The 15175-nt window shown below is 33.4% G+C and overlaps 1 protein-coding gene across 1 annotated transcript in view; it reads left to right on the forward strand.

Moving 5' to 3' along the window:
* The window catches only part of C8H8orf88 (chromosome 8 C8orf88 homolog), a 27022-nt gene continuing 11847 nt past the window's right edge, over positions 1-15175 (forward strand). The window contains exons 1-4 of the mRNA XM_050802633.1: positions 1-145; positions 4801-4899; positions 6606-6679; positions 14095-14170. Of these exons, the coding sequence (XP_050658590.1) occupies positions 4827-4899; positions 6606-6679; positions 14095-14170 (223 nt within the window). The 5' untranslated portion in view covers positions 1-145; positions 4801-4826. The remainder of the gene's footprint in view (positions 146-4800; positions 4900-6605; positions 6680-14094; positions 14171-15175) is intronic.

The following is a 15175-nucleotide window of genomic DNA, read 5'->3' on the forward strand; positions in this document are numbered from 1 at the left end:
CCCCGCCCCCCGCCGCCGCCACCGCGGTCAGCCAGCGGACCAGCGGCAGGAGCCGTTCCCCGACGGGCAGCGGGGCGCTCGGCCTCCGCGTCTGGGCTGAGCGCGGCGACGCTGCTGCCCCGAAATCCTCGTGGATCTTGAGTCGGTAAGTGGCTGGGGAGGATGAGCGACACTGGGGGACGGAAGTCGGGCCCCGCGGTGTGGAGGAGGCGGGTGGGCGCCGTCTCCCAGGCCCGACCGCCGGGAAAGTTGAGGCGAGGGAGAGAAGCTCTGAGGTGGGTTGGGAAATCTCTGAGGGCCCCTTCAGTCTCCTGTGGACCCTGAAGTGGGAGTGGGATGGGAGCGAGCGCGTCGGATGAGGGGAAGGAAAGTGTAGGGGTCGGGGGAGCCCGATAGAGGGGCAAGTGGCCGAGACCAAAGCCATCGCCAAAAAAGGAGCTAAGTACACAGCTCCCCTTGGCTCTGCCCCAGCACCTGCTGCCAGGCGGTGGGAGGCTTTCAAGACGATTTGCCCCCCTACACCCGGTGGCACAAGGTTTTCATTGCTGGTGTTTTAGTCAAAGCTACGGAAGGGACAGTTACATACTAATCACAGACACCTTTAGCCCATCTAAATGTTAAATTTTGTTTGTTTTGAGAAATCCCTCAAATAGACCAAACAAAAAATTAAATTAGTTATAAAGAGAAGGCATGAAATGGAAAATATGTTGGAACTCTCCTAGCTTCTAGGTTTTTGATATTTTCGTTTTAATTTGTCCTTAATAGTGCAACTAGGTATGTGGAACGTGAAATGTCTTTCACCACTTGAGTCATAGGTGGTTTATTTCTTACTCCCTGATATTTCCTGTATGTTTCTCTTTATCATTTTGTCAGTGTGAGCAGCTTACTTACAAGTAGCATTTGGTTTCAAGGAATCCTAACTTTGTAATGTTTTGAAGTTGGAAATTGAGGTGAAATTTTATCTGGTTATCATATGGGAAATATACACAAGGTAAATGCAAATATGGTCTTTTCATTTCATCATTTCACTTAATATGATCTTATTTCTCAACGGCAGAAGCATGAGTACTTTTCAAAGAAGACTAGAATTTATATTGGAGTTTAAATATAGTACTCAGCTTCTAAAACCAATGCATAGTATGTTTCATATGCTGTGACCTATGGTTAGTATGGCAGTATACCACGTCTGTAGCGTGAGGAAAGCACAGTACTCCCTAATTTATTTAGTATTCTAAGAAAAATAGTAAATTGAGGAAATGGATATTTCTAGCATATAGCAGTTTATTCTGCATGGCCTTATAAATAAATGTTACTTTTCACATTAATTTTTAAATCTGTACACGCAGTGTCCACATGTAATAAGTGGACAGTCAGATATCTTTCTTTTATGTAACAAATAGGCAAGTTTTGATATAAAGGTGTGAACTTTGTAGTCAGATCCTAACATCTAGCACTTAGTAGCTGTGTGGACTTGGGCATGTCGTCTCTTATTTTTCTGAGCCTCAGGTTTCTTATCTGTAAAGTGGGACTAATAATAATTTTCTCCCACAGTTCATATATGGCTCAAAATTAAATGAAATTATATTTAGTATGTAGTAGGACCTTAAAAATGGTTCTTAATAAAAAAAATTAGATTAATAAGATTTTGGCCAAATTGGTCAGTATATCTGCTTATTATCCCATTGTATTTTAGACAATTCTAGGTTTATTGGTAATATCAGGACTGATAAGGCCTGAAGATTCATACTTAGGTAAATTTTTTAAAACAGAAAAGGAACCTAAGATATAGTTAGTATTGCCAGATGTAGAATAGCAACTGTAAATAACTAATTTACCAATATTCTATTCATACAACTTGGCCTTTAAAGATGATTTGTTAAGTGCATGTGAACTTGAAAAACACTATCAGCAACCATTTCTCAGCATGTATTAATAGAAAGTTTTTTGGAGACATCGGATCAAAATATCCTTTAAAAAACATTTATACCACAAAACTATACATTTACATTTTAAAATTTACATATTACAACCTTATGATTGGCTGACTACTTGCTACCCAATGTTGTAGGCAGGATTCTGTTTATTTTGTAACTGTGCTTTGAATAGTTGATATCATACATGCCTACTCTAGGTAGTACCAGTAGCTTCAAGGGAAACTTTTTGATCTCTACATTCCATGGATGAAGCAGGCATTAGAGTTTAAGACTGAATTTATTTAGTATAATGACTTTGTAGTGCAGTTAAGTCTATTATTTTTAACTAAACTGAGAATTACGTTTTAGTTTATGGAGTTCTGCCTTAATTATAATCCTGTGAATCAGTTTTACAATAATAATTACTTTTATAAATACTTAACGTTTTTCATTAATTAACATGATAGTGGAATGTAGTATACATTGTAATCCCAAACTTGTCCCCTATAATGTCAGTGTTTCCATGCAGGCATAGTTTACTTAAAAAAAAAAAAAACTAAACTAAACAGAGTACTGAATGACACCATCTTTTCTAATTTCCTTAACTGATGTGGATTTATATACAGGGAGTCATTGCTGTATCTTTCCTACTGTAAATTGAAGGGTAGGTGGCACCAAAAGAGCTTTATTTTTTATTTACTTGTGTTGCAACGTCATATAATGGAGTTCCTAATCCCCAACTCTTGAAAATCCCTAGTTTGAATACTGTGGATTTGCCTTGCTCAGCAATTGGAAAAGATTTAACAACCTACAACTAAATTTCAGCTGAGCAATGAAAAACAACGAAGTGTGTGCCAAAGTACTCTATTCTATTGTATTCTGATTCACTAGTTTCATGTTGGGAATAGGATGGAAAGTTACTACATAATAGTATTGGGGTCTTAACTAAAATAAATAGGATAAACATCAAATAAAGCAATGTATATTAGGTTGCTTTTTGGTCCTTATTTTAAATATACTCTTCCACATAGAAAATATTAATAACTATTTATTTGAAGTATTTTTTTTTCTACTTGTGCTTATAACTTTTTTTAACATCTTGTTATATCCAGTTGTATTGCACAAAAAGTACAGAGAGCATTAGCTTTGTTTAGAGGTTGTTAATTGTCATGTTGAAATACTAGTTAACAGACACATTACAAAGCTGGGTTGGTATTAACTTGAAGTACTTGCTGGGTTATCTCCAAATAGTAACTTTTGGGTGCTTAGTTACCATTCCTAATTTTGAGAGGTTGTTTATAAGTTTATAATTTTAACATTTGAATTATACATGTCCAAAGATATTTTAAAAATAGGATAAAGCATTTCTGGGAACTTAAAAGGTTACTAACTCTATCTTATACTTGGGGAAACAGGCACTTAGACGTATGATTTTCTTAATATCATATGGTTACAATTATTTCTGGATAAGCAGGTGCAAAATCAAGTGGAGTTTTGTTTTTGACTTTGTCTTGATGGGCATCAAAATTTGGAAATTTTGTCTCCCATACAGGTGTTAGATTTTAGTTGCAGTGATGAGGTACTTAACATTTATAGAGTTTATTTAATAAATCTATGTTGCAGATACTAGAATACAAAAATAAATAAGGTCTGGTTTTTGTGGCCTCAACTAACTGATAGTCCAATCAAGTAGACATGTAATATATTTACTATGATATATTTTAGGAAAATTGATAAAATACAGTAGGGACTAGTGGAGGAGGAATATAAGGAAGGAAGAATTATTATTATTGCTATTATTATTTTATTATTAGAGAATTTCATGTAGACTATTTTATTTAACCTTACCTGTTGAGCCAGGGGGATATTTTCCAAGGAAGTGGCAAGAGCTTGATCTTGGTCTTGACAGATAAATAGCTATTTGGAAGAAGAACAGCCCAGATAGTGAGGAAACTATAGACAAAACACTTAAATGTCCAAATATATGATGAAAGAAAATAACGTTAATATTTTGGAAGTAGCATGAACAGAAATTAAAGACTGATACTGGAATCAGAGGCTCTAATTTAACCCATCAAATTGATGGCAGTTTTATCAAGTGTGGTCCAAGGGAGTTGATGATGACTTTAAAGGAATACAGGAGTTAAAGTTATTAATTCGATTTTAGATATGTTGAATTTGAGGTACCTGTGATAATATATAAATTGAAATATTATTAGACAATGAGAAAAATAGAACTTGAATTTAAAAGAGAAGTGGATTCTGGAAGTATGAATTAGGGCATATTTATCATGTAGATGGGAAGTTGCAGCCATGAGCGTAGATGAGTTTTAGCTAAGAAGACCAAAGCCAAATTTGGAAGAAAGACAGAAGAAGAGGAATCAGTGAAGGAAGTTAGAAGAGGCAATCAAAGAAATAGGAAACAAACCAAAAGAACATAGCCAGGGCAACATAGTGAGACCCCATCTTTAAAAGAAATATATTAACCGGGCCTGGTGGTTCATGCCTGTAATCCCAACTATTTGGAAGGCTAAGGCAGGAGGATCTCTTGAGCCCAGGAGCTTTAAGTTGAAGTGAGCTATGATTGTGCCACTGCAGTCCAGCCTGGGTGACAGAGTGAGATTCTGCCTCAAAAGAAAAGAAAAACAAAAAGAAATACAGAGTCAGTAAAGTTAAGGAAAGAAAATGTTTTAAAGAGAGAATGTTTAAGTGTGACAAATGCTATAAAAGGAGTCTGAGTATTGCATATTAAATGCTTTTTTGTGTTTGTATTTTCCACTTTAACTTGTAAAATAGGCACCTTAAAAAAGATGTGGTTATTTGTATATATGTAAAGCATCTTGATTGTTTTGTCCAAAAGATAAAAATGTATTTTTTCATCTTCTAGTATGGAACCTCAAGGTCTTTGTGACAATGGAAACCAAAAAATTAATTGGTAAACCGCTTCAACCAGCAAGACCTGTTCGTCATCTGACTTCTCCCCCAGGTGAGTAATAGATTATACAGTTCTTTAAATATTAATGTATTAATGACTAATTAGTATTTGAAAAGCTAAATAATATATAAAGCAATTGTTTCAGGTGGATATTTAAATAAATAATGAAAACTAAGAGTTTATAAGTATTACTGAAGGAAAAAGATTCTTAATTACCTACCAATCTGTAGTCTACCAGACCAACAAAGGTAGGAAGAATAACCCTTGACTGAAAGTAACTTTGTGTGTGTGTGGTTTTTTTCATGTCTCATTTTTGTAGGCTTCTGGCTTCTGGTCAGAGTGATACACCCAGTAAAAATTGTGCCCTGTGATTATGATCACTGCAGGGCAGTCATGCTGGAGAGATAGTTTAACCTTTTAAAAGAATAACGACATACTCAAATGCCAAAAAAATTAGCATAAATCTTAAAGGTTCTGTAGTAGTTGTGTCATACTTGTACTCTGATAGAGGTTATTGCTGTTTGAACTGGAACAGATCTAATTTCAAAAAATCTATTTTAAACATTCTAAAATGTTTTTCTTTTGCCCATGAAGATATTCTTTTGGACAAACTCCTGAAATACCTAGTATTTAACTTCTAAATTGGAATATTAGTCTTTTAATTGTATTCATTACTTATTGGTAGAATGGCTTCTGTGTCTACTTTAGGTGATACACATACAACTTTTTAAACTTTTTCTTAGTCTATGTATTCAGCTAAATTAACTTACTACTTAGAAATGGGAAAATACAGATATTTTATTGAGTTTACAGATGAAGCAAAAAAGGTAGAAGAGGCTCCAGTTTCGATCCTGTGTTCATTTTCCCGTCATTGGATCCTTCAAGGAAGATAATCTTCACTTTGGTCATGTTTGCTCTCAATATGCCTGTGACTTATGTCAGATAAGTGAAATTAATGAATCTTCTGGTACCATAGCTGAGTAATGCTGATTCTGTATACTTCTGATGCAGTGGAAGTGGTTGTGTAGGGTCAAGTCTCAAATTTTATCCTAAAGGAAAGAATGTAAAACCATTGCAGCAGCTCTTTTCTGTGACCAGACTTTTTCCAGCAACTCCCACCCCACTTCATCTCTGAAGATCCAATTTTTCACTGATTTCTCTCCAACACTGTTACATGAAAGAATGAGAATGAAAGGGGATACAAGGTGGGCAGGTAGCCCTGGTATCTTATTTGGTTGTACCTTCTTAAGATCCAAACAAGAGAGTAGGGGATTATTAGGCAGAAAAGTCTAGTAAATCAGAAAATAATTTTGGTGTTTCTTAACACACTTACATACTCCCTGGCCATCTCAGATCCCTAAAGGAATCATTTACTTTTTCTTTTAGATTCCGATTTAATTACTTAATGTTGTGAAACCTTTGTGATACCCCAAACCCACTCCGCTTGGCGTAGTACTTTCTCTAAATCTCTCGATAAGCTTACTGCTTATCAAATTATATTATAATCATTATATATGAGCTTGTCTTTTAAAATAGACTGTGAACTCTTATCTCTGAACTCTTTTCATGTTTGTATGCCCATCCTTTTAACACAACATCAGATACTTCATAAGATTGGATGAATGTTGAATAAATGAACTATCGGAACACGTTTCAAAATGGTGCCAAGAATATCCTGGATACTTAAGCTTTTTAGCTGATTATATTATTTATTGAAATAATAGATATATAAAATCGTTTTCTTCCTCTCCTAACAGGAGCAGTGTTCCCTTTCAACTTTCAAAATGAATATCCATGCAACACTCAGTGCATACAAAGTGGAGTTAGCAGAGTAAGTTTTAGAAATTATAACAAAAAGAAATATTATAGGTTGGAAAGTAACGTGTGTTAGATGGTTATTGTGTGCCAGATACTATGCTTTATATACTTTTTAAAAATTTATGTACATATGTTAAAAAGAATGTAACACCCATTTATCTGTCACCCAGCATTTTTAAGTCTAAACATTTTGCTATATTTGCTTTAAAAAAGTTTAAAGAAAGAAACTTAACATACAGTTATAAACCCTATATATATGCTTCTACCATCCTATTTCCTTCCCATCCTGCCCATAGATAACTATCCTCAGTTTATTTTTTCCATGAATGTGTTTGTACTTTTGCTATGACAAATAGAATTGTTTTATTTGTTTTACATAAATAGGATTTTGTCATCTTTGCTTTAACATTTTATTACAGATTTTAATTTTTTGACTAAGTAAATTAGTCACAAAGTTTAAAATTCAAAATATACAAAATGACATTTATTGAAAAGTTTCCCTCCAATCTCTGTCCCGGTCTCTTATTTCCTCTGATCAGAAGTAAGCATTGCACCAGTTTCTTATCCAGATGCATTGTACCAGTTCCTTACCTAGATACTAATTCTTTCTCTCTCTGTCTTTTTTGTTTTGTTTTGTTTTGTTTTTGAGACAGAGTTTCTTTCTTGTTGCCCAGGCTGGAGTGCAATGGCACGATCTCAACTTACTGCAACCTCCGCCTCCAGGGTTCAAGCGATTCTCCTGCCTCAGCCTCCTGAGTAGCTGGGATTATAGGCACCCGCCACGACGCCCAGCTAATTTTTTTTTTTTTTTTTTTGTATTTTTAGTACAGGTGGAGTTTCACCATATTGGTCAGGCTGGTCTTGAACTTCCAACCTCAGGTGATCTGCCTGCCTTGGCCTCCCAAAGTGTTGGGATTACAGGCTTGAGCCACTGTGCCCGGCCTCTTGATACTATTTCTTATCCACGAGTAGACTATGCATGCACAACCATAAGTATATTTGTAAATGGAATACTAGGCAACTTTACAATGAATAAAGCAGTTAAATATGAACTGATATAGAATAATCTTTTAATATATGGGACTATACAACATTTTTTTCCATTTTCTGTTGATGGGCACTTGTTTCTATATTATAATAAATGCTATTGTGACTGCCATCTATATATTTCATTTTTATATGTTTGAGAAGTTTTCTGTGGCATAAAATTAGAGTAGAATTACTAAGTGTTCTTAATTTCAACTTTTAGATGCTGCCAAATTACTCTTCAAAGCAATTTGTATGAACAGGGGCTCTGATTTTTCTACGTCCTCACCTTACTATTGTCAGACTTGAACATTGGGTGAGACAGTAGATGAGAAATTATATATTTTGGTTGGTTTTAATTTTTAATTCTCTATTACTTGTGAAGTAGAGCATCTTTTCATATGTTTAGTTTGACCATTTGGATTTCTTCTTTTGTGAATTGCCAATTCATATTATTATCCCATTTTTCCTGGATTTTCTTCTTTTTGATTTATATACCTTTAAAATATGTTCTGGATTCTAATTATTTTTCTTATATGCATAAAAATATTTTCTTTTCCAGGAATATGGTCTGTTAGAGAGTCATTTTTTGTGTGGCATTTTTTGTTTAAAAGTTTTAAATATTAATATAATGATATAATCAATGTTTTTCTTTGGGATTTCACTTTTAAGAAGCCTTCCCATTTCCAAAATTAAAAGATATTTTCCTATATATTCTTCCAAAAGCTTTGAAGTTTTGCTTCCATATTTAGGTGTGTAGTCTACCTAAAGGTGATTTTTTGGATGGTGTAAGATAGAAATCTAGATTTTCTCCTATAAGCTACTGATTGTAAAGCATAATTTATTGAATAATTTATCCTATAAATCAGTGGAATCTTAATTATATAATAATTTTTCATATACACATATCTTTTCTGGGCTCTTTGTTCTAGTGATTATATTTTATCACTGTATAATCAATATCATGATGTCTTAATTATTTTGGCTTTATTATGAGTTTTCTATAAGTCATAGAAATGTTTTATTTGTTCTAGCAGCTAACATTTCCCTAATTAAATACAACAATAATATTCATTACTTTTTGGAACCATTGACCTTCTTTTACTTTATATGTGAAAAATTAATATGTTAACATTGCAGTTTTATAGAGAAAAATCAAATTATACAGTTAAATTACTTCTAAATGTACAATTGTGTCTGCTGCTTCAATTATAATGCAAACGCTAGTAGAACCTATGTTAGAGATACTTGATATATTTTCAAACCACCTTTATTGAGGTATAGTTTGCATATAGTAAAGTGAACTCATTTGTTCAATGAGTTTTGAGAAATATTTATCCCATGTAATGAACCCCACAATGAAAATCTTCCATCTTCCTCCAAAATGTCCTTATATCCCCTTGCAGTAATTTACCACTTACCCTTAACACTAACCCCTTGCCCTCCTTCCTGCCCCATACATCCACTGATCTGCTTCTTTTAATGATAGATAAGTTAGTTTTTACTGTTCTAGAGTTTCATATAAATGAAAAATATAATGTGTATTCCTTGGTGCTGGGGTTCTTTTGCTCAGCATTCTGTTTATGAGATCCTTTCATGTTGTATATATCATTAGTTTTTTTTTTAATGTGGAATAATATCCTACTGTAAATATACAACAATTTGTTTATTAATCAGTTGATGAACATTGGATTGTATCTAGTTTTTGGATATTATGAGTAATGCTACTATAGACTATCATGTACAAATCTTTGTGTGGAAATACACATACTACCCAGGAGTGGAATTGATAGATCATATAGTAAGTTTGTTTAGCTTTATATCATAAAATGTTTTCCAAAGTGGTTGTGCCATTTTACCTTCTCATCAGTAATATGAGGGAGCTCCAGATGCTTCACAGCCTTGCCAACATTAGTATGGTCGATCTTTTTATTTTTAGCCATTTTAGTGTGTTAGTAGTGGTATCTCATTGTATTTAACATTTTCTTAATGTTTAGTGAGATTGAGATTCTTACCATGAACTTCTCTGACATCTGTGTTTTTCTTTTCCTGTTTCTTTCTTTAAATTTTAATTTTTTGGTAGAGTGCCTATTCATGTCTTTTTGCTTATTTCTGTTATTTGAGTTGTCTTTTTATTATTGAACTGCAAAAGTTCCTTGAAGAACCAGTATATCACACATGCATTGATTTATTTCAAAACACTGTTATGTTCTGTTGATTTATGTCTACCTTTATGTCAATATTACACTTTATAGTCTACTGTAGCTTTATGATAAGTCTTGAAACCAGGTTATGAAAGGTCACTAACTTTTTTTCTAAAATTTATCTTTACAATTCTAGGTCTTTTGTATTTGCATATAAATTTTAAGTGAGTTTGTCATTTTCTACAAAAAAGTCTATTGGCATTTTGATTGAATTTATAGATTAATATGGGAAGAATTGACATCTTATGATCTGTTAACTTGACATATCCCTTGATTCTTTGTATTTTCCAGCATAGAGCTTTTGAACATCATTTATACAATTTATAAGTGTTTCAGATATTTTGATAGTATTGTAAATGGTATTTTTTTGTAAATTTTAAATTTTACTGGTTGGTTGCTAGGGTTTAGAAATATAATTGATTTTGTATAGTGATTTTGTTAAACTCAGTTATTAGATGTAGTAACTTTTTATGGAGACCACCCTTCCGTTCTTGTGCTTATTATGATGATAATTTTACTTTTGTTTGGACTGTAAACACACAATCATTACTAATGTTTTTTTCTTTCTGTGTTATCTTTTAACTTTAAAAACTGAAATAATTTTATTTTACTTTCATTTATTGACTTTCCAGAACTTTTTATTTCTTTGTGTAAATCCATGGCTCTATCTGGTATTATCTTCCTTTATGAACAACTTTCTTTAACCTGTTTTTCATTATTTCTTTATAACAAAGTATTTGAAAATTTTGGCTTAAAACAACAGCTTATTGTTTTCTTTCATGGTCTCCTGGGATGACTGAACTCAGCTGGCCATATATCACTTTAGTATAGTCATGTAGTTGAAGTCAGATAGCATCTAAGACAGCTAAAGGCTTGACTGGACTGGATGATGAAAATGACTCACTCACATGGCTGTCAGTTAATACTGGCCATTGGCTTGGAGCTCAGCTGGTACTATGAACTGGAATGAGCAACTACAAATGGCCTTTCCAAGTGGCTTGGGCTTCTTATAACACTACATGTGGGTTCCAAGACTAATGTTCAAAGGGACAGGAGATAGAAGTTGCCAGCCTCTTAATATCTGGGATTGGAAACTAGCACTGTGTCACTTCTGAAATGTATATTGGTAGGAGCAGTCATAGATCTTGCCAAGATTTAAGTGAAGGAGATACAGAATTTACCTCTTGATGAGAACAGTATCAAGAATTTGTGGCTAACTTTGATCTGTTTCAGAGTCATTTGGATTTCCTCTCCTCTGTGTTACTGTTTCTTGTCCTTTGCCCATTCTCTTCTATAGGCTTTTTTATTTTTTTTAAATTGTTTCCTGGGAGCTCTTTTAGGTGAAACTATTTAAGATACGAATTGTAATTTTTTTCCTGTTTACCTTTTGTCTTTTGATGTTGCCTAGAAATCTCGCACTTTAACTTTTCATTCCAGGAATAGAGAGTGATATGCATTTGTCTCTTCTTATTCTCTTTCCTGATCTCAGTGGTATACATTTGTTTAAGATGAGTGACAGAGGCTGGGAACTTTCTTGCTATAGAATATAAAAGGGCCAGGTGGGGTGCTTACACTTGTAGTCCTAGCACTTTGGAAGGCTGAGGTGGAAGGATCACTGAGCCCAGGAGTTTGAGACCAGCCTGGGCAATGTAGCAAGATCTTGTCTCTACAAAAACTTTTGAAAAGTAGCTGGGTATGGTGGTATATGCCTGTAGTCCTAGCTCCTCAGGAGGCTGAATTGGGAGGCTGACTTGAGCTCAGGAGTTCAAGGTTACAGTGACCTATGATCGTGGCACTGTACTCCAGCCTGGGTGACAGAGTGAGACACTGTCTCAAAAAAATACAAAAAGTCTAAATAGAACTTCTGAGCATGCATATTGGGGAATTGTACCATTACAAAGAGCACTTGATTTGAATAAAATTGTAAGAAACTTGATGCTTATCCTGCTTTACTCCTCTGTTTAACCTTTTCCATTTCCTGAACTAGCCGTATTTTCCTATGCTCTTCAGTACAAGGCTATTATTTTATTCCATAAACATTAATTTTTCATAGTTTGCCAGTCTAACTCCCACTGATCCTTCAGGAGTCAATATAAGCATCATCTCCTATGTAAAGCCTTTCCTGGCATTTCTAAGCCAAGTTTGATACCCTGACTCAGTTCTTTTATTGTACTTTCTGCATATCTTTATTACAGAGCTTCTCAGATTTTATTATGATTTGCTTTTTTATTTTTCTGCCTTTTAGTTTGTGAGTCTCTGAGAACAGACACTGGAATGTCATGTTCATCTTTGTATTTCCTGACACAAAGCACAGTGCTTGTCATGTCATAGGCACTCTGTGTTTGTTAAATGGATGAGTTTAACAGGTCCACTACTACCCATTTGGCAACTTTGCAAGAATTAGAAGAGGAATGAAAAATTATAGAAAATACACGTGGTTTTTTTTGTTTGTTTGTTTGTTTTTGTTTTTTTGAGTAAGATACTTTGCTGCTATCTGCTAGAAAATATACAACATTTATGTGGTGAATGATAATCCTTTAGATGCATACCCTTCACAAATTTACATAGTAGCCTTGAGTTTCAAAACCTAGCTCAGCTGTTTCTTATCTGTGTACTTTTGGCTTGGTCACCAAACTTTTCTGGTCTGATTTTCCTTACCTATAACATAGTGATCATAACACTTGCCTTATTCCTTATAGGGTTATAATTAAATGAGATAACATATAGATAATCACTGTATAAAACTTTTTGTAGGTGTACTTTTTACATGCTATTATTTGAAATAATCAGTATTTTAAGTTTTTAATATGTACAGACATGACAAAGTACAATTTTACCTTCAAGTCTGATTTTAGATCTTGCATTTAAGTAGATGTTACACACTTAGTGAAATGTGCATCTGCTAAAATTTCCAGAGGTAAGAAATAGTCTTTTTTTTAATTTTTAGAATACCATTTTATAGTTAATTAAATACAACAGTCTAGAAGAACTTTGGAGAACCCAAATCTTAGGCATTTTCCATTTTTTCTATCTCTACTTAAAAAGCTCTACTAAAACTTGATTTTTTTTTCTGATGACATTCTTGTTTCAATAGTGTGGAATTATCTCCATAGACTTTATTGTGTCAGCATTAGATAATTAGTCCTACTGCCTTTAGGGGGAGTAGTTAGCATTCACAGAAATTTAAGGAATGGCTTACAACTTGTCAATACAATGATTGATGGAGCACAGATATTTATTTTTAAGGATAGATGTTTCCAAAGAAACCTACTTTCATTGAGATTTACCTTAATTCAGGGATGGTTTGCAAACTGATTTTTGTCAGCACAAGAGGAGATAATCTCTCAGGGGTAGATAGTATTAACCAAGTTTGTAAAACTGATTTATAAAATCAGAACACCAATTATTTTATAATGAGAAATCTTTATGTCTTATGTTCTGGGTTCCTCTTATTGGTACAACTGGTATATTGTTTACTTCTAGGGAGATTTATGGAAAGCTAAATTGAATCTGAGTATGTCCTGGTGAGTATGGGATCAGAAGAAAAGGATTTAGGTAAAAATGAATTTTTAAAATATCATCAAGATTAGCTTAGCCAATCTTATAAAAAAGATGGTCTTGCAAGTGAGACTGGAAAAACTCTGCACTAAGGCGTCTCTCTTCAAGACATAGAACTCTGCCAGTGTTTCTGATTTTCTTTGTCTCATTGGATAACATCAATTTTTCTTATTTCTCTTATTTCCAAGGCATTAGGTGAAATAGTCCATAGGCTTATAAAGCGACATCAGTCTTTACTTCAGAGATTTAAAAAGTAAATAGTATTCTTGCAGAATTTTTGTGAATAAAAATGTTTTGTTTTCATCTATTAAATTTTTTTTCCAAATGGCATTTTTGTCAAGAAAAAAGTACTTTTAATGACTATGGAATTATTTATCTTTAGGACAATAAAATTCATCTTTAGTTTTATATTCCTTTTCAATAATAATTATAATAATGCCAAAAAACTGTAGATATATGTGAATATATTTTGAAAGATGTTTTTGTTGCTCATTTTAAATAAGCAGACTTATAATGATTGCTTATTACTTAGCTCCTACTAAATGCGTATATTATTAGGAAAATATTTTTGGGTAGTTAAACTAATTATATAAAATTTTAAAACATGAGTTAAAAAGTTCATTTTCTTCATGTTTAACAGTGTAAGACGAATGGAATGCAAGCCTTTTCTCAAGGTCTTAATGAACAACAGCAACATCAGTCTCCAGTTAAAAAAGGTAAAATTTTATCATAATTCCCAATTTTATCATTGAATGTCTTAGCATTCATATACAGTTAATATTACTGTATTGCTTAGATGCAAACCTATATTATATGAAATTTTATTATATATTTTTAGATTGATTTCTATCTATATGAGTCATGCTACCAGTTTGACTGCTTTCAAGGAGAGACCAGAATACAATGGCTTAAACAAGATAGGAGTTTATTACTAGATTTTCTGTATCATGTAAAATTCTGAACTGTTGTAATGATTTTGCCCTGTGAAGTTTCTATTTTCCCACTGTTCTTTTATCTTATTACTATGCCATCAACACATGACTTCCATCTCATGGTCCCAAGATAACTGCCTCTGTTCCTGCCATGATGTTCCTGTGTAGCCATTAGGAAGGAGGAAAGGGGGAAGGAAGTTTGCCTTAAGATTATGACCCAGAAGTTGCACATAGTACTTCCACTTACATCACATTGCCAGAACTTGGTCATACTGTGCCTATTGGCAGGGTAGACTGGGAAACATAGTCTTTAGCAATACAGTTAATTCTATTACTGAAACAAAAAGAAAGAACTGCTCTAGGGGAGAACCAATAGTCTCTCCCACACTACCTATTTTAAAAATAAAATAAAATGATTTAATTTAGTTTCCAAATTTTTGTCAATTAATGTATGTAGTTTAAAAGTTTGAAGTATGAAGAGACGATTAATTTTTTCTTCTAATATTTATCCGCATATTTCTAAATATAAGTATTTCTAAATTTCTCAATTTTTGAAAACTTTATATTGATGTTTTATCTTGGTAAATGAGAACTTAAGTCTCTCACATCAGTTCCTTCAGTTCTTCACCCTTTCATCTCCCCCACCACATAGTTATTTAACAAGTTTCAATTAAAATGTTACTCACTCTTTATACTACTGTGACTGTGTAAAATATAACTGCTTAGCCAAGAGGTGCATATCTCCCTTTTTATACAATTTATCATTTTTTCTAAAGTGAATGTTTGCCT

Source organism: Macaca thibetana, chromosome 8, assembly GCF_024542745.1.
Source record: "Macaca thibetana thibetana isolate TM-01 chromosome 8, ASM2454274v1, whole genome shotgun sequence".
In the NCBI taxonomy this organism is placed as follows: Eukaryota; Metazoa; Chordata; class Mammalia; order Primates; family Cercopithecidae; genus Macaca; species Macaca thibetana.